This window comes from Haliotis cracherodii, unplaced genomic scaffold, assembly GCF_022045235.1.
Source record: "Haliotis cracherodii isolate W230 unplaced genomic scaffold, xgHalCrac1.p SCAF_10, whole genome shotgun sequence".
In the NCBI taxonomy this organism is placed as follows: domain Eukaryota; kingdom Metazoa; phylum Mollusca; class Gastropoda; order Lepetellida; family Haliotidae; genus Haliotis; species Haliotis cracherodii.
This window is the reverse complement of record NW_027266265.1, coordinates 48,986,155-49,013,028: the sequence shown is the minus strand read 5'-3', so window position 1 is coordinate 49,013,028 and position 26,874 is coordinate 48,986,155. Positions and strand designations below refer to the sequence as shown.

At 41.6% G+C, this 26,874-nt stretch overlaps 1 protein-coding gene across 1 annotated transcript; it reads left to right on the top strand.

Annotated features, from left to right (window-relative positions):
- Positions 1–7,297: 7,297 nt before the first annotated feature.
- Positions 7,298–20,782, top strand: LOC139453870 (sushi, von Willebrand factor type A, EGF and pentraxin domain-containing protein 1-like). The gene is made up of 9 exons (XM_071235322.1): positions 7,298–7,600; positions 8,486–8,585; positions 8,903–9,079; positions 12,333–12,509; positions 12,919–13,104; positions 16,394–16,570; positions 16,985–17,170; positions 20,003–20,179; positions 20,589–20,782. The coding sequence occupies exons 1-9, from the start codon at positions 7,298–7,300 to the stop codon at positions 20,780–20,782; spliced, it is 1,677 nt and encodes a 558-aa protein (XP_071091423.1).
- The last annotated feature ends 6,092 nt before the right edge of the window (positions 20,783–26,874 follow it).

Sequence of the window (26,874 nt, the reverse complement as noted above, 5' to 3'; positions counted from 1 at the left end):
GTTTGTACTGTCCGATGACATTGGTATCGCCCAGCTCCTGTGGTCAGTCATTCCATGCCATGAGCTTTGCCATTGGTCATGGTTCAGAAATAGGCTTGTGCTTAACTTTTTTCTTTGTGTTTTGATTAGTATGACTGTGCGGCATATTTCATATGTGACTGGTCTCACGACACAATCCCGTTTAGGTTGAACATACAGAGACTGGCATGGTCTTTACAATTGCAGCCAAGTTGATCCTTCTGTTCCACCTGCCACACCCATTTAATTATATTCCATCTAGTGAGTGAGTGAGTTGGGTTTAACGCCGCTTTTAACAGTGTTCCAGTTATATCGCGGCTATATATACTCCATCTAATTTTATATATATATATATATATGTCGAAACACACGTTTTCATGATCCCCTACTCTTCTAAATAAATAGGGGGTCATGAATTATAAATGTTAATACCAAGTATTACAAGATGTGTTGACGACAAACATCTTATGCAAGAACATTTTGTGTCTGTTAAACTTATCACCGAAACACATGTAGTTTGCACGTGGCGTCCGCAGGAGCGCCACACAAGTGCGACGGGTGTCATTCCTGATTTTGACACTTTGAAGGAAGGTCGATTATTAATCTCTGTGGACCATGATTTCTATCAATATAATTGATTTTTCATATCATAAGGTTGTGATTCACTTAATTTCATTCATCTACGAAATAGAGCTCGTGTTGTACCGCCCCATACAAATCATCATACTGCCAACAGACGCCAATGGCGAACACAACGTTAACGTCGAAACTGGGATTATCGTCGCGAGCCCCGATTCACTTTGCACTTTGCGTGGTCGTGCCTGGCGTCTTCAAAATGAACATCAAACCAATGTCAACTTGACACCTCCAGCCGTTGATCGGTTATGGTGTGGGTTGGTATCACTATGACTGACCGTTGGCCACGCCCAGCAAGATTAGTTGGACATACTCCCTCTAATCATACGCAGATTCATATGCAGTATGCCTCGTGTGGATGAATGTTGGACAAATCGTTGCCGAGTTACCTCGTTTTGCACGTGCTCGGACAGAAGGTGCCATGTCATATTTTTGTTTTCTCCGCGAAGCAAGTTGCGTTCCAGCTATATGTTCAAGCTTAACATGTCTTCAAGCCACCCCTACATATGTTAAGAGTATATAACACCATCACCACTTATTGATTTAACTATTCTCCTAAAGTCTGACTGTTCAGGTCTTCATTCGGCTGTGACTGCTCAGCTCTTGACATCGTGTACATTTCGAGGCGACCAGAAACACGTGTAAACCGTTGCTGGCTGCAGTTCCTTCGGCATTTGCCTGCCATGGCCCGTGTTTTGGTACTGATATGTGTTATAACACATACGACCATGGCAAACATTTGGGTAATTGGAAAGACTGGGTCTTTTACTAAGCAAATGTCCAACAAATACCAGTGTGAAAACCTCTGCAAGCAACTGAGTACATGCAAATCGATTATCTATCATGAAAGAACCAACGTCTGTGAACTAAACTACAGGGAGGTGATGCGCGACACCCCAAATCCAACAGTAACAAGTAGCAAGCAGGTGAGTGGTTCAGGAATACGTGCAATTAAATTTACTCGTAACAAATGTTATATTTGGGATAACCCTTTCTTAGTAAAGTACAGATTGTAGTACTCTTTTGGGTTGAGTCCCATCCGGGATTCGAACCCACACTGACCAAACCAAATAAGATATTTTGTCAATTCATTTTTTTGTGAAATATAATTGTTAAGCCAAAGTTCGAGATCATTCCGATTTGTTAATGACATCCCCAAAAGACATGGCTGATGACCTCACTGACAGCATTACAAAAGCTACAAACACAGTTGTCTACAAGATTCGTTGTAAAAAGTTCCTACTTTGTGTAGATAACAATCTCATTAAAATCAGACCTCAGTTCTCGCTACCGCTAAACAAAGATCTGAAGACATCCCATTAGGGGTCACGTCAGAACGAACTTTCATCCGACTAATCAGAGCTTCGCTTACCAGATTATGAAAGTGACAGTCGGAATGTGATTTCTAATCATGCAACCTCGAGAACTTTAACACGGGGTATTCTGAACGATAGTTACGGGTTAAACAATAGAATCCATACAGTCTAGACCATCTATTAGCCATTCCAGAATGTTCTTTTATTCAGGTTTCAAATTTGTAATCGAGAATTTGTCAAAATATGATTCGAAGCGTTGTCGCCAATTTGAAATTAGTGCCGTAAAGCACGAGAAAGCTCCCCTCTGATTGGTCAATCCATTGGCCGGTCAAAGTTCGCGCAAGGTCGTTCTGACGTGACCCGTAATGGGATGTCCTCAGATCTTTGTTTAGCGGAAGCGAGAACTAAGATTTGATTTTAATTAGATTGTGTAGATAATTCCATGTAGAAATCTGTACTGAAAATCAAAAAGTTTTACATCCTTCAGTTTACATCTATAAACAGTGAATATCTCTTTCCAATTAGGTCACGATATGGCTGAAATATTGCCGATGTGACGTAAAGCTTTAACTCACTCACTCACTTTCCAATTAAAATCACAGTGAAAAATTAAGATTATTTTCATTTGATATTACTATATCTTAAAAGATTCCAGCGCCTTTAACGGTTTTCATCAGATCACTTAAGCAACTGTTTATATACAAATTCTGTAAAATTATTTTTCGTGTTTGTTGTTTTCCATGAGTCCGGTTTATTGAAAATTAAATATCTATAGTCTAATAATGTACCTATTATCGGATATTTTAGTTTCAGTTCTTCGATTTACATCAATCCGTTTTCATTGCATATATCTTTAATTGAGTAAATTCCACTATTAGCCCATTGCTTTATGTATACTCAACAACAAAAGTTTCTGTGACACCAATATCTTAGTGGGGGCACGGGTGGCCCAGTCGTCTAAGGCGCCGCGATTCTCTGTGCAGAGTTCTCGTCAGAAACCTATGATTGTGGGTTCGAATCCCGGTTCGCCCCGATTATGTTTCTAGGTTTGTCAGCACCATACCCGTGCTCGTGGGTTTCACCGAAGTGGTAAACGTCTGAGACCTGCATCACTTCGGGCTTTCCTCCCACATTAAGCTGACACGCCGTGATATAACTGGAATAATGTTAAAAGCGGCGTTAAACACAGCTCACTCACTCACTCACCAATATCTTAGTGTATGTTTCAAACAAGTACAGTTTGGTTTTCAATATTGTAATACATGTATGGAATCAAGTCACAAAAACGCAACTGCTACAGAAAAGCATGCATTCCATGCAAAAGTTGACTTTTATGCAAGCCCCATGCATTACACTACCCAAGAATGGGTATAAAAACATGTGCGTTAACGGGATTCCATATGCATTGTTTAGCATCGTGCTGACAACAACCTGTCAGAAAAACAACACTATTACGCAATTTTTCAACATTACGAAATGCCACGGCTGTCCGAAAATGTGCCTCTGCGAGCCATTGGTATGCTTGAAGCAGGATCGAGTCAACGTGATGTTGCAAGACAATTCAACGTCCACAGAAACACCATTTGGTGTTTATGGCAACGTTGGCAACGGACGAATGCAGTCAGAGACCATCCTCGGAGTGGCAGGCCACGCGTAACCAATAATCGACAAGACAACTGGATTCGAATAACACACCTACGAAATCGATTCCAGCCAGCAACAGTGACTGCAAGAAGCATCCCTGGCCTTCGACGAATATCTTCACAAACCGTACGTCGCCGCCTCAGATGTGCAGGGATTGTCGCCAAAAGAACCGCCAGACGTCCCATTTTGACAGGAAACCACCGTCAAGCACGTCTACAGTGGTGCAGTCAGCGTCTACGCTAGACGGCCAATGCCTTGGGGAAAAGTTCTATTCACTGACGAGTCTCGTTTTCACCTCAGCCACAGCGATGGACGGATTCGAGTGTACCGACGTCGAGGTGAACGTTACGTCAATCATTGTGTCATGGAAGAAGATCGGTTCGCGGGCGGCAGCGTTATGGTATGGTGTGGGATTACAGCAAGACAGAGGACCCGTTTGATGTGGTTGAGAGAAATCTCAATTGACAGCGCTACCGCGACGAGATCATCGGCCCTGTTGTTCTACCGTTTTTGCGTCTTCATGGCCCAGGCATTACCTTTCAACATGACAACGCCCGGTCTCATATTGCTCGACCTGTTCAGGATTCCCTTCAACAAAACAACGTGAATGTCATCCCCTCGCCGACTCGCTCCCCTGATCTCTCACCAATCGAGCACATGTGGGATGAGATCGATCAGCGCCTTCGACGTCAACCACGTGTTCTACAGACACTCAAGGAACTTCGAAACATGCTGCAGCAGATATGGACAGATATCCCACAGGACTTTATGCGACGCCTGGTCCATTCCATGAGACGAAGATGTGTTGCTTGCATCGCAACCAGAGGTGGACACACACGCTATTTATTTGTAAATTGACATTTTGGCATGTTCATGTTTTTTTTATGAAATCAGGCATTTTCTGAAGTCAGTATGGCAAATTAAACCATTTGAACACTTATAGGAGTCTTTTATCTGTTACAAACCGAAATTGTTTCAGATTTGGTAAAAAACATAACTTTGCATTAAATCTTATTCAGTGTCACAGGAACTTTTGTTGTTCAGTATAGTATGTTGCTTATTTGAAGTTGTGATTACACCATAATGGTTGGGACAGAATTTCGTCTATATTATCAACATTGATAATATCTGTTTTACTAAACTTATTCCAAGCTTTCAATACATCTTTCCGTTAGTTTGTTTTTTTAAAAATAGATTGCTTTTCAACATTAGCATCCAAAGAGAGTAATCTTTAATTGGGATATTGCAAGGGTTACCATATGTTGTTTTATAATCTGAGCGTAGATAGTTCCAGTGCATCCTCATATTTCCTTGTCAAAGAGGTCCCTTTTGATTTTGTCTTTTATTATTGCAGATAAAATTGTAAAATATTTTGTCAAGTGATAAGACAAAATTCTGAAGAGGGTTTGGTAGTGTCGAAAATATGTGAACTAATTTTGACAATGCTAAAGTTTTAATGACTGTATTTTTTCATATTAACGTTAGATTTCTTGTTCTCCAATTTGCAAGCAAACTATTTATTTCTTCTAGCATTCTTTTTGTATTGAATACCCAGAGTTCACTTTAGTTTGGATTAAACATCATTCCTAATACTTCGAATTCCTTGATCATTGCTACCCGCCTTTGAGCCTATCCATATCGCTTTGTCTTGTCTACATTATTTTTTAAAGCCAGACATTTTGTAGAATTTGTTAAGTGTTTCTGTAGCTGCATATAAGCTTTCATCTTTACCATTTAAAAGTAATTCAGTATTATCAACATACTGCCAGCAAAAGTTTGTATTCTTTGGCATTAACAATAATTCCTGCAATTTTATTTCTCATAATATATCCTAGGGTTTCAGGGGCGGTCGGGTAGCCTAGTGGTTAAAGCGTTCGCTCGTCACGCCGAAGACCCGGGTTCGATTCCCGACATGGGTACAATGTGTGAAGCCCATTTCTGGTGTCCCCCGTCGTGATATTGCTGGAATATTGCTAAAAGCGGCGTAAAACCATACTCACTCAGATCACTCCTAGGATTTCAGCTACTAGGAGGAACATATCTTGCGACAATGGTTCTCCTTGTCCACAGCCTCCTTCATTTGTACATAAATTCTGATAGATGCCCATTTTGTTTTATGCTTGATGTAGTAGTATCGTAAGTTAGTATATTTATCCACCTGATCATTTCTGGTCCATATCCATATTTATGTAAAACTTTCCAAATTGTTTTGATACCGTATCAAATGCCTTTTCAAAACATATCAGCAGAAGTAATCCTGATTTATTTTGTCCATTGTATTCAAAGATAATGTCGTATAACAACTTTGTTTTGTTTCTTGTCATAGATCTTCCTGCAATAAAGCCTGTTTGATTATTTTGAATGAGCAATTCCAATATTCCAAAACAAGTACTAATTATTTTAGAGTGCATTCAATAAAGTTATTGGTCTCCAGTTTTTTATCAGTGTTCTGTCTATATTTGATTTTGGTATACAAGTTATAACTCCTATTTCATTGCAATACTCATTTTGTTATTAGCAGAGGTACTTTTTAAATTCTGTATATCCAGAATTTTAGTTCTTTCCCTCACATAAAAAGTATAAATTTAACAGGAAAGCCATCAATACCGAGGCTTTTATTGTTTTTCATGTTTTTAACTGCCAATGAAATTTCTCTTTCTAAATAGATTTTCATTTAGTTGTCTAATGTTGGAGTCTCTAAATTCGTTAAATATCTGTCATTGCTATCAGATGTATATATTTTTTTATAAAAGTTCGACTCATCCAATATGCAATTACCGTCTGTTATTACCGTATCATCTTCAGTTATAACTATATTTATTGATTTACTGACATCATTTGTGTTTTCTAAGTGGCAGAAAAAACTTGTTGGCTTTTCTCCTGTCTCATACCATTGCATTTTATTTCTAATTTGTATTCCTCTTATTTCCTCTTCTTTTATATGTTCCATTCCTAATTTGTATTTTGATAGTTCTGATAGATGTTTTACAGACGATCTGGGTGTCGTTTTTTTCCCCGACCGCCACACCCAGGTCTGATTGCAACCCCAACAACCCCGACAACCCCAACAACCCCGACAACCCCTAAAACCCCAACAACCCCGAAAACCCCAACAACCCCGACAACCCCAAGAACCAACAGACGGGAAATTATGCTTTTTCATTTGCTAAACATTCGGGCCACGTTTGATGTAGATGTTGAGATGGAACGCCACGGTTTTGCAAATGTACATCTCAGCGATAGCTTATTCAAATAATTAGTTCTCTTATGTTGGAAGCATACATTCCATACATTATGCAAACGATACACTATGGCCCAATGTGAAAAATCATCCATGACAAATGGACTGTCATTGGCTTTAAAAGTCCTCTACTATTGATTATAAAGTATTGAACACTTCCCATTTTAATTCTGGAAACCCATTTGTTCAGAAACTCTTCAAAGGTTTTTAGACAATTGAACATGCTGTTCTCATAGGTACATAAAAAGGAAGAAAAAATGTAAAAAGAATATTTCCATGGCGAGAATATTTTTCTTCTCTGGACCAATGGGTTTCCAGAATTAAAATGGGACGTATTCATGGCTGGCTGGTGTCTCCTGATGTTAATGGTTTCTTGTAGTTTTCTTTGTCGCCAGTTGTCGTTGTTGGTTGACAGGACATGGGCGGCTTCCTACATGAGGTTATGGCTTTGGTTCTTCAGGATGTGTTCGGAAATAGCGGATTTCAGGTCGATTTTGTTGACAGAGCGCTGATGTTCTTTGAGTCTGATGTTGAGGGGTCTGAGGGTTTCTTCAATGTACTGGTGGCCACAGTTGCAGGGGGTCGGGTATATACATCCTTCGGTGTTGCGACTTATGCTGCTTGTCTCCTTGTCTCCAAAACCATCCGCAAGACCCTCAAGACCCTCAAGAACCTCAAGAACTCCGATCCCAGGCCCAAACCAGCTCCATCTCCCATCAGAATCACCATACCCTACCAAGGCACTGTCACTAATCAGACACCACCCCAAATTATCTTGTTTTGATTTAAAATTTAAAGTTTCAAATAAGCTTCCGGTCTACTACTCATCGTTCAATAAAGGTCATATAGCCACATTTTTAACTGACTTATCCATTTGTAACAAGAGATAACAGAGCCAAAGTCAAAATCATCGTCGAGTGACCTAGATACGTACCCACGTTTCGGTATATCATGGTGACATCTTGATGAGTATACAAGTCTTAATTCCCCAATGTCAGCTGGTCGCTGACTGAGTGAGTGAGTTAAGATTTATAGTCACAACGGCAATATTTCATCCATATCGTGACTAAATCAAGTTGTACAGTAATAATACATAAATAGAGAGTATAAAATCTGTCGACAAAGGACAGTAAAAGAACTCGAGTATTGCAGCTAGAAATATAAAACTAGTAATTAACCATACAATTTTGACTATTCGGAACAATACATTATATAAATTGGTTAGTGGTCACCAGCAATCAAAGTTAGGCCATCACACAAGGGACCATGGGGACTTACTGTTCATCTGCTTCCTGCATCGTACCCAAACAGGATTTACACCATCCCTCTGGCTAGTTACTGAGAGATCGTGGGAGTAAAGTGCTGTGCCGAAACGCTGTCATCTATATGAGGGAGGCCAAATTTCAGCCCTTTTCAGTCAAGATGCCGAAGTAAAGTACTATCTGTCTTAATTTCCTTCTTTTATAACTTTTTTTAGTACATGGACGCTGATGGCGTTTGAATGTTATGAAGGTGATGTGTTTCAAAGAGCCTAGGGATTGTGATTTATGTATATGCACGAACACCACAAACTTATTTGTGAAACCTACACACCTACTTGAACTCCTGTGCTCTGTGGTTTTCTCGTCAGTCCCAGAGGAAGAAGGATCCGTGTTGGAACTATCCATGTTCAGATGTGCAGATGTGTGTCCCGGTTCAGTCTGGCGACGACTACGTGTGCTCAGGGCTCGGTGAGTAGAACACACACACACACACACACACACACACACACACACACACACACACACACACACACACACACACACACACACACACATAAATAAATACACAGACACCGAAAGACACATTAATACATACAGACAACATACACATGGGAGACCTCTACACACACGTTGTGACACACTGAAAAATAGGACAGTTGTTTGAAAATGAGTAAAAGCTGAGCAATTAATGGCAAATAGTAAAGTAACAAACTACACTTTACATGTAACTGTAAAAGTGAAATAAGTGTACTCTGGAAATATATCATCATAAATTCCACTTGTAGAAATAGACTGTGGTCAGCCTGAGGTGGCGTCATCTAAGGTCAGCTTCGCAGCCACATCTTACGGAGCCATTGCCCACTACACGTGCCTTTCTGGCTACACGGCTTCCCCGAACACAACTAACAACACTATGTGTACCGCAGTCGGGGTCTGGCAGAATAATACGGTGTCTTGTGCACGTGAGTAGAGGTTTGGCAAAACAAAACGTTGTCTGGTTCATGTAAGTCGCAATCTGGCAGAAGACGACGTTGTCTTTAACACGTCAGTAGGGGTTTGTCCTAACAAAACTCTTCCCTTGTGAAAGGAATAGTTTAACCGGCAGAAGTATAAATTGTCTTATCACACATCCATGTCCGAATGGTGAGATCTGATTGGTCCTCGTGATCTTGATGAAATACTGTGTAACCCGCCTTGGAGGGTAATGCATTTCTCAGCAGAGAATTAATCTCTTATACGAGCAATACAGACTGCACGTGGATTTCTGAGAGACAAAATAAATGCCTTCTTACCCGCTTTAAAGCAAAACGCCGAGTCAATGGACGCCACTTGGCATCGCACCAGTTAACCTGATCACAATCGAACAGCTGTTTTCTATCTATTTTTAATTTGGTTTAATTAATTTACAATGTCATATGAAGACATGTCGGTAAGATAGCACATGAGGTTTTATGCGTTCCATGTTAGATTTTATACCATTCACCTTATGATTCCCGCCTTAGGTTTCCGGCTCATGGTATAAAACCTAAAGAGGGACGCTTAAATTCCCATCTTCCCCGACTGATCCTGCTACAATGAATTTATCTTACCGACATGTTTTAACATGACTATGAAATGAATTAAAAACAATTTCTCAGGGGGTAATAAATTCCGTATACCCCGCCACGAGCACGTGGATTTCTAAGGGGCAGAAACAATAAATCCCTTATACCCCGCTTCAAAGCTCAATCGAACAGCTGTTTTCTATCTATCTGAATTTGTTTTAATTAATTTACAATGTCATATTAAAACATGTCGGTAAGATTAGTTCGTTGTAGGAGGATCACTCGGGGTACATGCGGTTTTATGCGTTCCGCGTTAGGTTTTATATCACACGCCTCCAGCTCGTGGTATAAAATCTAACACGGGACGCATAAAACCGGAGAGCACCCTGTCTTGCGTTCGTAAGTCGTAATCTGGAAAACTGATATCTATAAGGGAAAATAGTGGACGAATAATGCTTTTTCTTGTCCTTGACAAAGTTAAAGGACGAGATCACGAGTAGTTATAGACCTAGCCCCTAATCCAACTGGAGTTATCTCCCCTACCGGAAATGCAGCCATCTTGGATTGGCGAAGAGGGGCATGCTGGGTACAGCGTGCGCATTCAAGAAGGCGGCACGTCCGTTTTCGGGGAGGCGTGCGCCTCCAAGAGGGCGCCATATCCGGTTCAGAGGAGGCGGACATAAGAAGCGAAGCGCTCGTAAATGAAAAATCAAATGAAAACGGAACAGAAGCGCACGTAAAATCATACACTTTCATGTTTAAAAAAGCGGGAAAAAGTGGTTGCGGCGGCGGCGGCGGTTGTGATGATGGTGGTGATGGTGTTGGAGGAGGGAGGAGGAGGAAGAGGTTATTTTTTTGTGGTTGTGGTTTGTAGGTAAAGCAATGATGAAAGCGTTCTTTCGGGAGAGTGGGGTGGCCCTGAAAAGGGCCGTTGGAAACAAACTGGAACGGGAACTGGAACGGGAACGGAAACGGAAACTGCATTCTAGGAAGGCGGGAAAGCTTCCTCATTCGCATTCTCCTCGCACAGATAGTGCCAGTAAGCAGTAGCTGCCACGTCTCACCAGCCCGGTCAGCTTGAGGTAGGCGTAGTGAGAGGACGACTTGAGGTTCCAGCCAAGGATCGTCGTGGGGAGCCAATCTTCTCAGCCGCATGCCACAATGAAAGCAGTACACACCATTGGCACTTTGCGTGTACACGAAGCCCGCATGGGCCATCTCTTCAGCGGTCTGGTTCATCTGCATCGGCCAATCCTCAAACGAGGCTAGCCTTCTTTCAATGAAGATAATGGGGCGACGGTGGCTTACTGGGTGGCGGCGGCGGAGGAGGAGGAGGAGGAGGGTGAGGGAGGAGGAGGAGGAGGAGGGGGGGGGGGGAGGAGGAGTTGGGGTTTTTTTGTGGTTGGTAGGTAAAGCAATGATGAAAGCGTTCTTTCGGGAGAGTGGGGTGGCCCTGAAAACGACCGTTGGAAACAAACTGGAAACAAACTGGACAAGGCTTGTCTCTGTTTTACATTACTTTCCTTGATCTCGATACTAGATTATAATACGGTCCACTCCAACAGTCGGGTACGTCAGTTCCGCGTTGTATAGTTCGTTGTAATGCTGCAATAGCCTCAGACTTGTTCTTAAACCAGTGCGGGCTCTGCGATAAGATCGTCTCCGATTCATCAGTTGGGTAGGCCACTATTGTCCACGAATAGACTTTACTCATCCACGGACATTGTTGACTGTTGGTCTGGCACTTCATACAGGTGTATCGAGACGACATGGTTGATCTCTCATTCAGTGCTAGGACTGTGACGGTGTGCGTGGCTTCGCTCTTTTTTTATAGGAGAGGCACTGAAACCCCGCTTTTTGGTTGGTCGAAAACGTAGCGCGCTGATTGGTCCGTTCCGGCGCCTGGTCTGAGCCTCGGTTTCTCCCGAAAGAACGCTTTCATCATTGCTTTACCTACCAACCACAACCAAAACAACAAAAAACCTCCTCCTCCTCCCCCTCCGACGACGACAACGACGACGACGACGACCTCCACAACAACCACCACCACAGCTACCGCCGCCGCCGCCACTTTTTAAAAACATGAAAGTGGAGGATTTCACGTGCGCTTCTGTTACTTTTTCTTTCTTTTTGTCATTTACGAGCGCTTCTTATACCCTCCTTCACGGAACCGGACGTGCCGCCATCTTGGATGCGCACGCATTACCCAGCATGCCCCTCTTCGCCAATCCAAGATGGCGGCTTATCCGGTGGGGGGTGGGGGGGTGGGGATAACTCCTGCTGGATTAGGGGTTAGGGTACGGTCTATAACTACTATCACGAAATGACCAAAATCATCATTAAGATAACTGTGGAAAATCGGTTATCACCATGCCAGGCATCTAGGACGGACAGGGACATATACTGAACAAAACACTTTTGGATCATGATATATGTTTATGTACCGTACACATTTAATGAAACTCAGTCGACTACAAACAATATCCCTAAAGATGTTCACGATCCTTAACTTTTCTTTTTCATTATATATGCATAAATATACACTGTCACTAGCAAAATTTGTGCGTAGATTGTATGTTCTCTAGGACTATTCAAAATGCACTAGAAGTATTTTTCAAAGTTGATTCCCCGTATTTTGTTTGTGGTATTTACATTGTACATTTATCCCCAGCGGTCGATTGCGGCCTTCCACCCATCAGGACTAACGCCATGGAGGAGCATCCCGCGACTACCTTCGGCTCCGTGGCCAACTACACCTGCAACGTGGGCTACATCAACACAGGAACTCCTGCCACAGCCACCTGTAACGAAAACAAGGCCTGGGTGAAGGCAGGGAATGAATGTCAACGTATGTTTGTGTCTCGTAGTGTGTAGGCTGGTTGGCGTCAGTGGATAGCAGAGCAGTTAAAACGTTCGCTCGTTATCAGAATGGCATAGAAGCGTCATCCAAATAGCTGGGGCAGATACATATATCATAGTTGTCCCTCTTTCCTGGAAAGAAGTACATTGACCCATCTAGATATGTACGCTTCTATCACTTCAATGTATACCGTTTAGCCATCCCATTGGGGCACGTGAATTTTTTTCATCTTTACATTGCCATAATTCTTAAGCATTCATCTCATTGCAAAATATATGGTTGTTTTAAACAGAATGTTTGGCTTAACTAAATAAGCAGTTTTGAATGTATTTGTAGTGTCTCTTTATGAACATGTTTCTATCGTTATTTCCTGCACGTGATGTACGTATGTTCCAAGCTGTGGACTGTCTGGATCCTGCTCCTATTGCCAATGCTGACGTTTCTCTGACCACTGCGGGCCTCAGTCTGTACCAGGCCAAAGCTCAACATACCTGCCATGTTGGATACATCTTGACGGGAGGAAACGGAATGATCACCTGTCTCAGCACTGCCCAGTGGTCCTCAGGGCCAGAACATTGTCAATGTGAGTAGTCTGCGTGTGACTGTTTGATCGGAACTAACTAGTCAACCCTTACTGAAATCTCAAATCATGCCTGGGATGAATGCTTTTTCCAATGGCTAATGGTGGACTTGTCAAGTTTGTCGAGTTTTCTAAATGTGTCACTTCCTGTTGTTTAATTTCTTTTAAAGATGAAAGGCTAGATACTTTCTAAAATCATCCATTTGTCAAAATAACAACCGATGCTTCAAAAATGTGGAAATCAGTTAATACATAATTTAATTAAGATTACTTGAATGTCTTTTTTTTACGAAACTTGGGTGATAGGTATTTTTGCTCTTTCTACACACGTGAGGACCTCCAAAGGTCCAAGGTCAATGGCACTATAAGAACATTCCCACTAAAGAATATTCTCTAATTAATCAAGTATTTAATTCACTACACATATTGACCTTCGCAATCACAATTGTCACCATCATATCAGCACTGGTGTTTCTCACTAAAGGTAAATCAACGACATGCAAGAGTGCTTGACAATGGTATAAGGATCTGTACCGACACGTCGCATCATAACAGCATCAAAACGTTGTCATCCCTGGAATATATGGTCTTTACTGTTACTGACCAACTCAAACATTAAGCGGCTACTCCCAGCAATAATTATCACTCACTCACAAATCAACCAACCTTCCACTCACTCACTTGTAGTTGCTGGCGATCTACAGCCCAATTTATAATGTATTGCCCTGTCAAGTGATGTATTTTTATGGTTCCATGCTAGTTTTAAATAATAATCTGTGATAAGTCTATTTATTTTACTGTCCCTTGTTGACAGGTTTTTATGGTTTACATGTATTTATTATATATAACTTTTGAAAATTACGATATGGCCGATGTGACTTAAAATCTTAACTCACTCACTCACTCACTTGTATGTATCACACATCACCTCATACTCTGCGATGCTAATTGCAGATAGATGTGACGCTGATGCCAGATACGTTTCGGGAGGTGACTGCCTGATTGCGTTAGAGGGTATAGATACATGGAACACATCTGTTGAGAGATGCAAGTCACTTACGTTCAGGGGAGGAGACGAAAACGTAGCGCGCTGATTGGTCCGTTCCGGCGCCTGGTCTGAGCCTCGGTTTTTTCCAAACTGGACAGACTCTTGTTATGGGTGTACAGTCACTCTAACAGGGATGTACAGACAGTCTTACAGGGGTGTACAGTCAGTCTTACAGGGGTGTACAGTCAGTCTTACAGGGGTGTACAGTCAGTCTTACAGGGGTGTACAGTCTGTCTTACAGGGTTGTATAGTCAGTCTTAAGGGGTATACAGTCAGTCTTACAGGGGGTGTACAGTCAGTCTTACAGGGGGTGTACAGTCAGTCTTATATGGGTGTACAGTCAGCCTTAAATGGATGTACAGTCAGTCTTAAGGGGTATACAGTCTGTCTTAAGGAGTGTGCAGTCAGTCTTAAGGGGTGTACAGTCAGTCTTACGTGGATGCATAGTCAATATTACAGGGTTGTTTAGTCAGCCTTACAGAGTTGTACAGTCAATAATACATGGGTGGCTTAAGGGATGTAAGGGACCCTTGTGATGGGTGTACAGCCAGTCTTACAGGGATGTACAGTCAGTCTTATATGGGTGTACAGTCAGGCTTCAGGGATGTACATTCAGTCTTACAGGGTTATAAGTCAATATTACAGGGATGTACAATCAGTCTGAAGTCTTATATGTGTGTACAGTCAGTCTTACAGGGTTGCATAGTCAGTCTTACATGGTTTTACAGTCACAAGGGTGTGTCCGGTTTGGAAAAACGGAGGCTCAGACCAGGCGCCGGAACGGACCAATCAGCACGCTACGTTTTCGACCAATCAGGAAGCAGGGTTTCAGTGCCTCTCCTATAAAAAAAAGACCGTCATAGTCCTAGCACTGAATGAGAGAATAACCATGTCGTCTCGATACACCTGTATGAAGTGCCAGACCAACAGTCAACAATGTCCGTGGATGAGTGAAGTCTAAGAAGTTGTTTAAGAACAAGTCTGAGGCTATTGCAGCATTACAACGAACTTTACAACGCAGAATTGACGTACCCGACTGTTGGAGTGGATCGTATTATTATCTAGTATCGAGATCAAGGAAAGTAATGTAAACAGAGAAAAGCCTTGTTCAGTTTGTTTCCAACGGTCGTTTTCAGGGCCACCCCACTCTCCCGAAAGAACGCTTTCATCATTGCTTTACCTACCAACCACAACAAAAAAAACGTCCTCCTAATCCCTCCTCCTCCGCCGCCGCCTCTGCCTCCTCCCTCCTACACCACCACCGCCAACGCCGCCGCCGCCGCCGCCACCACCACTGCGCCGACCTCAAGCTGACCGGGCTGGTGAGACACAAGAAGAAGAACGTGGCAGCTACTGCTTACTGACACTATCTGTGCGAGGAGAATGCGAATGAGGAAGCTTTCTGTCCTTCCTAGAATGAAGTTTCCGTTTCCGTTCCAGTTCCAGTTCCAGTTCCCGTGCTAATTTGTTTCCAGATTGTTTCCAACGGCCCTTTTCAGGGGCACCCCACTCTCCCGAAAGAACGCTTTCATCATTGCTTTACCTACCAACAACAACCACAACAACAAAAAACTCCTCCTCCTCCTACACCTCCTCCGACCTCCACAACCACCACCACCACCACATCTACCGCCGCCGCCGCCGCCGCCGCCGCCGCCGCCGCCACTTTTAAAAAAAAAATGAAAGTGGAGGATTTTACGTGCGCTTCTGTTACTTTTTCTTTTTTTCGTTTACGAGCGCTTCTTATACCCTCCTTCCCGCCATCTTGGATGCGAATCGAAGATGGCAGCTTATCGGGGGGGGGGGGGGGGGGGGGGGGGGGGGGGGTAACTCCTGCTGGATTAGGGGTTAGGGTACGGTCTATAACTACTATCACGAGATGACCAAAATCATCATTAAGATAACTGTGGTGATATCTTTTCAAATCGGTAATCACCATGCCAGGCATCTAGGACGGACAGGGACATATACTGAACAAAACACTTTTGGATCATGATATATGTTTATGTACCGTACACATTTAATGAAACTCAGTCGACTACAAACAATATCCCTAAAGATGTTCACGATCCTTAACTTTTCTTTTTCATTATATATGCATAAATATACACTGACACTGTCACTAGCAAAATTTTTGCGTAGATTGTATGTTCTCTAGGACTATTCAAAATGCACTAGAAGTATTTTTCAAAGTTGATTACCCGTATTTTGTTTCTGGTATTTACATTGTACATTTATCCCCAGCGGTCGATTGCGGCCTTCCACCCATCAGGACTAACGCCATGGAGGAGCATCCCGCGACTACCTTCGGCTCCGTGGCCACCTACACCTGCAACGTGGGCTACATCAACACAGGAACTCCTGCCACAGCCACCTGTAACGAAAACAAGGCCTGGGTGAAGGCAGGGAATGAATGTCAACGTATGTTTGTGTCTCGTAGTGTGTAGGCTGGTAGGCGTCAGTGGATAGCAGAGCAGTTCAAACGTTCGCTCGTTATCAGAATGACATAGAAGCGTCATCCAAATAGCAGGGGCAGATACATCTATCATAGTTGTCCCTCTTTCCTGGAAAGAAGTACATTGGCCCATCTAGATATGTACGCTTCATAGCTATCACTTCAATGTATACCGTTTAGCCATCCCATTGGTACACGTGAATTTTTTTCATCTTTACATTGCCATAATTCTTAAGCATTCATCTCATTGCAAAATATATGGTTGTTTTAAACAGAATGTTTGGCTTAACTAAATAAGCAGTTTTGAATGTATTTGTAGTGTCTCTTTATCAACATGTTTCTATCGTTATTTCCTGCACGTGATGTACGTATGTTCCAAGCTGTGGACTGTCTGGATCCTGCTCCTATTGCCAATGCTGACGTTTCTCTGACCACTGCGGGCCTCAGTCTGTACCAGGCCAAAGCTCAACATACCTGCCATGTTGGATACATCTTGACGGGAGGAAACGGAATGATCACCTGTCTCAGCACTGCCCAGTGGTCCTCAGGGCCAGAACATTGTCAATGTGAGTAGTCTGCGTGTGACTGTTTGATCGGAACTAACTAGTCAACCCTTATTGAAATCTCAAATCCTGCCGGGGATGAATGCTTTTTCCAATGGCTAATGGTGGACTTGTCAAGTTTGTCGAGTTTTCTAAATGTGTCACTTCCTGTTGTTTAATTTCTTTTAAATATGAAAGGCTAGATTTTTTCTAAAATCACCCATTTGTCAAAATAACATCCGATGCTTCAAAAATGTGGAAATCAGTTAATACATAATTTAATTGGGATTGCTTGATTGTCTTTTTTTCGAAACTTGGGTGATGGGTATTTTTGCTCTTTCTACACACGTGCGGATCTCCAAAGGTCCAAGGTCAATGACACTATAAGAACATTCCCACTAAAGACTATTCTCTTATTAATCAAATATTTAATTCACCAAAAATATTGACCTTCGCAATCACAATTGTCACCATCATATCAGCACTGGTGTTTCTCACTAAAGGTAAATCAACGACATGCATCAAGCAAGAGTGCTTGACAATGGTATAAGGATCTGTACCGACACGTCGCATCATAACAGCATCAAAACGTTGTCATCCCTGGAATATATGGTCTTTACTGTTACTTACCAACTCAAACATTAAGCGGCTACTCCCAGCAATAATTATCACTCACTCACAAATCAACCAACCTTCCACTCACTCACTTGTAGTTGCTGGCGATCTACAGCCCAATTTATAATGTATTGCCCTGTCAAGTGATGTATTTTTATGGTTCCATGCTAGTTTTAAATAATAATCTGTGATAAGTCTAGTTATTTTACTGTCCCTTTTTGACAGGTTTTTATGGTTTACATGTATTTATTATATATAACTTTTGAAAATTACGATATGGCCGATGTGACTTAAAATCTTAACTCACTCACTCACTCACTTGTATGTATCACACATCACCTCATACTCTGCGATGCTAATTGTAGATAAATGTGACGCTGATGCCAGATACGTTTCGGGAGGTGACTGCCTGATTGCGTTAGAGGGTATAGATACATGGAACACATCTGTTGAGAGATGCAAGTCACTTACGTTCAGGGGAGGAGACGAAAACGTAGCGCGCTGATTGGTCCGTTCCGGCGCCTGGTCTGAGCCTCGGTTTTTTCCAAACTGGACAGACTCTTGTTATGGGTGTACAGACAGTCTTACAGGGATGTACAGACAGTCTTACAGGGGTGTACAGACAGTCTTACAGGGATGTATAGTCAGTCTTACAGGGGTGTACAGACAGTCTTACAGGGATGTACAGTCAGTCTTACAGGGATGTACAGTCAGTCTTACAGGGGTGTACAGTCAGTCTTACAGGGGTGTACAGACAGTCTTACAGGGATGTATAGTCAGTCTTACAGGGGTGTACAGACAGTCTTACAGGGATGTACAGTCAGTCTTACAGGGGTGTACAGTCAGTCTTACAGGGGTGTACAGACAGTCTTACAGGGATGTATAGTCAGTCTTACAGGGGTGTACAGACAGTCTTACAGGGATGTACAGTCAGTCTTACAGGGATGTACACTCAGTCTTACAGGGGTGTACAGTCAGCCTTACATAGGTGTACAGTCAGTCTTAAGGGGTGTGCAGTCAGTCTTAAGGGGTGTACAGTCAGTCTTACAGGGTTGTAAGTCAATATTACAGGGATGTACAATCAGTCTGAAGTCTTATATGTGTGTACAGTCAGTCTTAAAGGGTTGCATAGTCAGTCTTACATGGTTTTACAGTCACAATGGTGTGTCCGGTTTGGAAAAACGGAGGCTCAGACCAGGCGCCGGAACGGACCAATCAGCACGCTACGTTTTCGACCAATCAGGAAGCAGGGTTTCAGTGCCTCTCCTATAAAAAAAGACCGTCATAGTCCTAGCACTGAATGAGAGAATAACCATGTCGTCTCGATACACCTGTATGAAGTGCCAGACCAACAGTCAACAATGTCCGTGGATGAGTAAAGTCTAAGAAGTTGTTTAAGAACAAGTCTGAGGCTATTGCAGAATTACAACGAACTTTACAACGCAGAATTGACGTACCCGACTGTTGCAGTGGATCGTATTATTATTTAGTATCGAGATCAAGGAAAGTAATGTAAACAGAGAGAAGCCTTGTTCAGTTTGTTTTCAACGGTCGTTTTCAGGGCCACCCCACTCTCCCGAAAGAACGCTTTCATCATTCCTTTACCTACCTACCACAACAAAAACCCAACTTCTCCCCTACCAACCACAACCACAACAACAAAAAACTCCTCCTCCTCCGACCTCCACAACCACCACCACCACATCTACCGCCGCCGCCGCCACTTTTTAAAAAAATGAAAGTGGAGGATTTAACGTGCGCTTTTGTTACTTTTTCTTTCTTTCTTTCATTTACGAGCGCTTCTTATACCCTCCTTCCCGGAACCGGACGTGCCGCCATCTTGGATTAGGGTACGGTCTATAACTACTATCACGAGATGACCAAAATCATCATTAAGAAAACTGTGGTGATATCTTTTCAAATCGGTAATCACCATGCCAGGCATCTAGGACGGACAGGGACATATACTGAACAAAACACTTTTGGATCATGATATATGTTTATGTACCGTACACATTTAATGAAACTCAGTCGACTACAAACAATATCCCTAAAGATGTTCACGATCCTTAACTTTTCTTTTTCATTATATATGCATAAATATACACTGACACTGTCACTAGCAAAATTTGCGCGCAGATTGTATGTTCTCTAGGACTATTCAAAATGCACTAGAAGTATTTTTCAAAGTTGATTACCCGTATTTTGTTTCTGGTATTTACATTGTACATTTATCCCCAGCGGTCGATTGCGGCCTTCCACCCATCAGGACTAACGCCATGGAGGAGCATCCCGCGACTACCTTCGGCTCCGTGGCCACCTACACCTGTAACGTGGGCTACATCAACACAGGAACTCCTGCCACAGCCACCTGTAACGAAAACAAGGCCTGGGTGAAGGCAGGGAATGAATGTCAACGTATGTTTGTGTCTCGTAGTGTGTAGGCTGGTAGGCGTCAGTGGATAGCAGAGCAGTTAAAACGTTCGCTCGTTATCAGAATGGCATAGAAGCGTCATCCAAATAGCTGGGGCAGATACATATATCATAGTTGTCCCTCTTTCCTGGAAAGAAGTACATTGACCCATCTAGATATGTACGCTTCTATCACTTCAATGTATACCGTTTAGCCATCCCATTTGGGCACGTGAATTTTTTTCATCTTTACATTGCCATAATTCTTAAGCATTCATCTCATTGCAAAATATATGGTTGTTTTAAACAGAATGTTTGGCTTAACTAAATAAGCAGTTTTGAATGTATTTGTAGTGTCTCTTTATGAACATGTTTCTATCGTTATTTCCTGCACGTGATGTACGTATGTTCCAAGCTGTGGACTGTCTGGATCCTGCTCCTATTGCCAATGCTGACGTTTCTCTGACCACTGCGGGCCTCAGTCTGTACCAGGCCAAAGCTCAACATACCTGCCATGTTGGATACATCTTGACGGGAGGAAACGGAATGATCACCTGTCTCAGCACTGCCCAGTGGTCCTCAGGGCCAGAACATTGTCAATGTGAGTAGTCTGCGTGTGACTGTTTGATCGGAACTAACTAGTCAACCCTTATTGAAATCTCAAATCCTGCCTGGGATGAATGCTTTTTCCAATGGCTAATGGTGGACTTGTCAAGTTTGTCGAGTTTTCTAAATGTGTCACTTCCTGTTGTTTAATTTCTTTTAAAGATGAAAGGCTAGACACTTTCTAAAATCATCCATTTGTCAAAATAACATCCGATGCCTCAAAACTGTGGAAATCAGTTAATACATAATTTAATTAAGATTACTTGAATGTCTTTTTTTTCGAAACTTGGGTGATGGGTATTTTTGCTCTTTCTACACACGTGCGGATCTCCAAAGGTCCAAGGTCAATGACACTATAAGAACATTCCAACTAAAGACTATTCTCTTATTAATCAAATATTTAATTCACCAAAAATATTGACCTTCGCAATCACAATTGTCACCATCATATCAGCACTGGTGTTTCTCACTAAAGGTAAATCAACGACATGCGTCAAGCAAGAGTGCTTGACAATGGTATAAGGATCTGTACCGACACGTCGCATCATAACAGAATAAAAACGTTGTCATCCCTAGAATATATGGTCTTTACTGTCACTTACCAACTTGACAATCAAACAGTTCATGTCAAGATTTGCTCAAACTTTAAGGGGGCACGGGTGGCCCAGTCGTCTAAGGCGCCGCGATTCGCTGTGCAGAGTTGCGTCCCTTGGGCACGTCAGAAACCTATGATTGTGGGTTCGAATCCCTGTTCGCCCCGATTATGTTTCCTACGTTTGTTAGCACCATACCCGTGCTCGTAGGTTTCACCGAAGTGGTAAACGTCTGAGACCTGCATCACTTCGGGCTTTCCTCCCACATTAAGCTGACACGCTGCTATATAACTTGAATACTGTTAAAAGCGGCGTTAAACCCAACTCACTCACTCACTCACTTGTATGTATCACACATCACCTCATACTCTGCGATGCTAATTGTAGATAGATGTGACGCTGATGCCAGATACGTTTCGGGAGGTGACTGCCTGATTGCGTTAGAGGGTAAAGATACATGGAACACATCTGTTGAGAGATGCAAGTCACTTACGTTCAGGGGACAAACGTATCGCCTGCTGACAATAAAAACTATGGAAAAACACAAAGACGTACAGACGTTTCTAGCGACCGCCACTGGTATGTTGATTTATTTCTGTTTTATCAGATTAATGACTAGGGATGTGTGATGAAAATACAATGGTAGTGTCATGAGAAACAAATTACATTTAGTTCTTATAGAAAACTTCCATAGTGAAAATGAATATACCATGTTTATGTCATCATGCGATTATATTATGTCATCTGAAGTTTACTGAGGAAACAATATACGAATGGTTGGACTTCCTCATAGATAACATATGTGTGTACTTTGGGGATAGGACATCAAGGCAAGAATTAGGCAACCCCATGGGCACCAGCTGTGATGCCCATCTTACTGATCTGTTTCTAAATGAAAATTAATCGGAATTTCGGATCGGATTGGCAAGATCTTCAGGTATATAACTGATTTCATATCGTTCAATGATGATCAAATAGCCAATACCTTCCAAGGATTTAATCCCTAGAACTAGACGTGAAAGTGACCAGTGAAACCGCCTCATTTGTTCCCTTATAGTGATAGCATTACAAAATGTATCCACAAGACTGTATGACAAGAGGGATGACTTCCAAACCAATAGGCAAATTTCCCTTTATGTCGAGCAATAGTCCATCACCTCCAGTCTGTGATGTCGATTTCTTCACTTTTGGGTCACGATCACATGCACTTTTGACGAAGATTTCAAAGAGAGTAAACATTGACAGCATCCAAAGCTGTTGCAAAGCTTGCTTACCCTTTTCGCAAACACCTGGTGTCATAACTGATTTTCAGTGATCTATTCAAATAATTTTCCCCTCTATTTTTGCCTATTGCGCTCAAAGGAATCTGTTTCGGCAGATAATCGAAATATTTCCCAGTGTTTCTTATTATTCCTTTTGTCTTTCCTATTTATATTCATACACAGAAAGGTTAAAGTAATTCTACAAATATTCTCATTCAAAATGTGATTTGAAGTAGCACGTATCCCAAACAAATTCGAATGGTCTTTAACTGATTCGAGCAGATACCAATTATGCTTTCTAAAGAATATCATTATTTTAAGATAATTATTTCTAATCCATTTTTCAACCCAATCCTGCCTTCCAATAGTTGTAATCTTTCATGGTAAATTGTTCTCGTACAATTCATGTTATTTCATTCTTCGTTACTTATGTATAGCAGTTTAAAGGAAAGGAAATCTCAACGGGCATAACGGTAGCGTCGATCTGCATTAGTCTGTCTATACACATGCATTGTATTGTCCACAAAAGAATCTGAAAAGCCATTTTCGTTTATCAGTACATTTACTTTGGTGTCTGAAAATATTTTGTATGGATAGTAACACAAATTAAGATGTCCCTCAAAGAAAGAAATGAAATACTTCGGTTATCATGGGCCAAAGGTTTCGAATCCATGAAGTGGTGTGATGCTTAAGACAACACTGTTAATATCTAAATGTGTTAAGAGTGACTTTTCTATTTCTATTGTATTTCGTACTTATATACTTACAGTTTCAGATGGTGTTTGGCTGGGAATCATGGATCACGGTTCCAACACGTGGACATGGAATGATGGTTCTCGGGTTGTCAACAACTTGTGGGCGAGAGACGAACCAAATCGCGCTCTTGAACACTGTGGGGTGATCTATCGGCCTGACGGTTGGCTCCTTCATGATAATAGCTGTTTGAAAAGATGGAGTGTGGTCTGCGAGGTTCCTAGTGATTGATTATTGGTTAAATAATGATAATAATAATAATAATAATAATAATAATAATAATAATAATAATAATAATATAAATGATAATAATCATCATCATTATAATAATGCATGCAGCCAAAAGATGGATGGGGTTTTTTTCAAAACCTTTAGTAACACTCACCATCAATGGTAATAAATTTCCATCGAAAAATTCCAGCACCTTTCACCAAATGCGTAGTCTTTGGTTTCAAAAACTTTCTGTCATTTTGTTTTTGGTGATGTCGCATTTCTCAATAAAACATACTTTAAAAAATCCATGATCTATCTTCTCATTCCCAAAAGCATTTCTCCAGAGATCCTCAGCAATCGGTGATTTCAACGGCGCTTTTGTCGGGTTATGGGCAGTAATGATGTCATGTGATGAAAATAGGTTTGTTTCGTCATTTCCGCCTGAAGTTTTCATTGCACCTAGTTGCTTTGCGGCTTGACAGAGGCACACTTGGACAACCCCTTGTGGATGCCGGTCAGAATTGGTCTGGTCCAGACTCGATCATTTACAGACAACCGTCATGTAGCTGGCGTATTGCTCAACAAACAACAATCAATCAATGTCCATATCCAAATAGCATATGCCTGATGACCAAGTGTATATCTGTAAACATACATAACAAAGAGTAACATTCGAAATAACCACAAGAAAATTGTAAAAACACAAAATTTGTTGGAAACTACATGCTGCACTGAACACTAGTGAGTGAATGCTAACAATGGTTACCTCTGTGACAACTATTGATGTATATAGTCGGTGGCAAGCTTAATGGGTTCCCTGATATATCTTCTTTCAGAAACGGCCGTTTACAAAAGAATAGCTTATACCAGCACATGGTTTGTCATTAGTTTTAATTTAGAAATAGCAACTTTAGTTCAATCTGCAACATAACATACGAACGCCGCACTCAGCAATGTTCAAACTACATAACGGTGGTCTGTAAATAATCGAGTCTGGACCAGACAATCCAGTCATTGTATATATCACACATCACCTCATACTCTGCGATGCTAACTGTAGATAGATGTGACGCTGATGCCAGATACGTTTCGGGAGGTGACTGCCTGATTGCGTTAGAGGGTATAGATACATGGAACACATCTGTTGAGAGATGCAAGTCACTTACGTTCAGGGGACAAACGTATCGCCTGCTGACATTAAAACTATGGCAAAATCCAAAGACGTACAGACGTTTCTAGCGACCGCCACTGGTATGTTGATTTATTTCTGTTTTATCAGATTGATGACTGGGGATGTGTGATGAAAATACAATGGTAGTGTCATGAGAAACAAATTACATTTAGTTCTTATAGAAAACTTCCATAGTGAAAATGAATATACCATGTTTATGTCATCATGCGATTATATTATGTCATCTGAAGTTTACTGAGGAAACAATAAACGAATGGTTGGACTTCCTCATAGATAACATATGTGTGTACTTTGGGACATCAAGGCATAGGACATAGGACATCAAGGCAAGAATTAGGCAACCCCATGGGCACCAACTGTGATGCCCATATTAATGATCTGTTTCTCAACGGGCATAACGGTAGCGTCGATCTGCACTAGTCTGTCTATACACATGCACTGCACTGAAAAAACGAAAACGTTTTTCCGTATATGGTCATTGGACGGGAAACGACTCTTTTTGGACGCTTTCAAACCATCGTTTTTCCGTCCAAATAAGGTCTCTATTTGACATCGGAATTTATTGGAAGACAACGATATCATCAAGCTTTTCCTTTCCTTGATTGACATTGTCAATCAAGCAACAGCCTCTACCGGTATTTATGCTTCTCAGATTTCACTGGTCAGTTCTCGCGCGTTAGATTACAGGCCGGAGTTTGACGCTGTACTCGTAGCGCTTAGCGGAAGTGCGTTCTGCGTATTCGGATTCTTTAATGCCTTGTCCAAATTTTCCGTTTCGTGCATGCGCGATTTTGCGGATTGTTTCTTAGATGTAATGTCACCACTATTTGACAGTGATTCATAAACACATTCTCATGATAAGGTCGAACTCGTACAATGTCGCTAAAATTTATGGCATGTACTTGATCGGCATGCATTTCTAATTAACACAATCATAACGGTAAGAATTTGAGTCAAAATAATTAGGAAAGCGCAAGGCTCAGGAACGGCTGAGTATGGGAAAAAGATTAATACTTTCGCAAGTTATATAATCGTCAAATACGCAAACTAATATCAACCTAAATATTTTGTCGGCACTCAAAATTTACTTTTTTGTAGGTGACCTTTTTAATTAAATGTAACCTCGAGAGTCAGTAAGAAACTAGAAATATCTGCCTTTGTTCTCACGTAGGAATATACGGTAATGAAAACGCCGATAAAGCAGCTAAACTATCCCTCAAAACCCCAGAAATAAGCTTACACTTACCCATCTCAAAATCAGAAATTAAAAGTGTAAACAAGCAAATAATCACCAAAAATGGCATAACCTATATCTAAACTCAAATAACCAAATCAAAAAAGTGTTCAGCAAACAGCTAACCAAACCAAAAATTCTCCATCCATCAAAAAAAATCGACAGAGTAATCACTAAACTCCAAACAGGGCACACCAACCTAAATAACCACCTAAAAAAAATTAAAAAACACACCACAGGTAACTGCCCACACTGCAAACAACCAGAAACCCCAGAAGACGCACTCATCCACTGCACACACTACCTAACACATCGAACCGCATTACAAACTACCCTCAATCTAAACAAGGCTCTCACTCTAGAAGCAATACTAAACCCACAAAATAAACTAGAAAACTTCAAGGCCTTAGGCGTATTCTTAATAAAAACGGAACTAATAAAACGCATCTAAAAACACAATAATCTACCAAATCAAAATTACATAAACAAACAAACATCCACCATACCCAGCTCCCTCAGTTCTCCTCCCCAACCCCATCGGCATCTATTCCAAATCTCAAAATTCCAAAATTCTATATAAGCAACCCCTAAAGCCCCCTCTTTGGTTGCACACACCACTTTCGCCCCTCTCGGAAACACATTAAATGGCCTGGAAACACATTAAATACGCATCAGTCGGAAAGTGCACGTTAAATCTCCAAAGTAAGTAAAGTAAAGACATGGGACATGAACCTGAGGAAAATCTGAACTTTCTTGATTTAGATCTTTTGATTCACAGGGAAGGGAAAATAATGGATCAGGGACTGTGATACTGTAACTGGGGAGCGAAGGGTAGAGTCCGCTCTGTC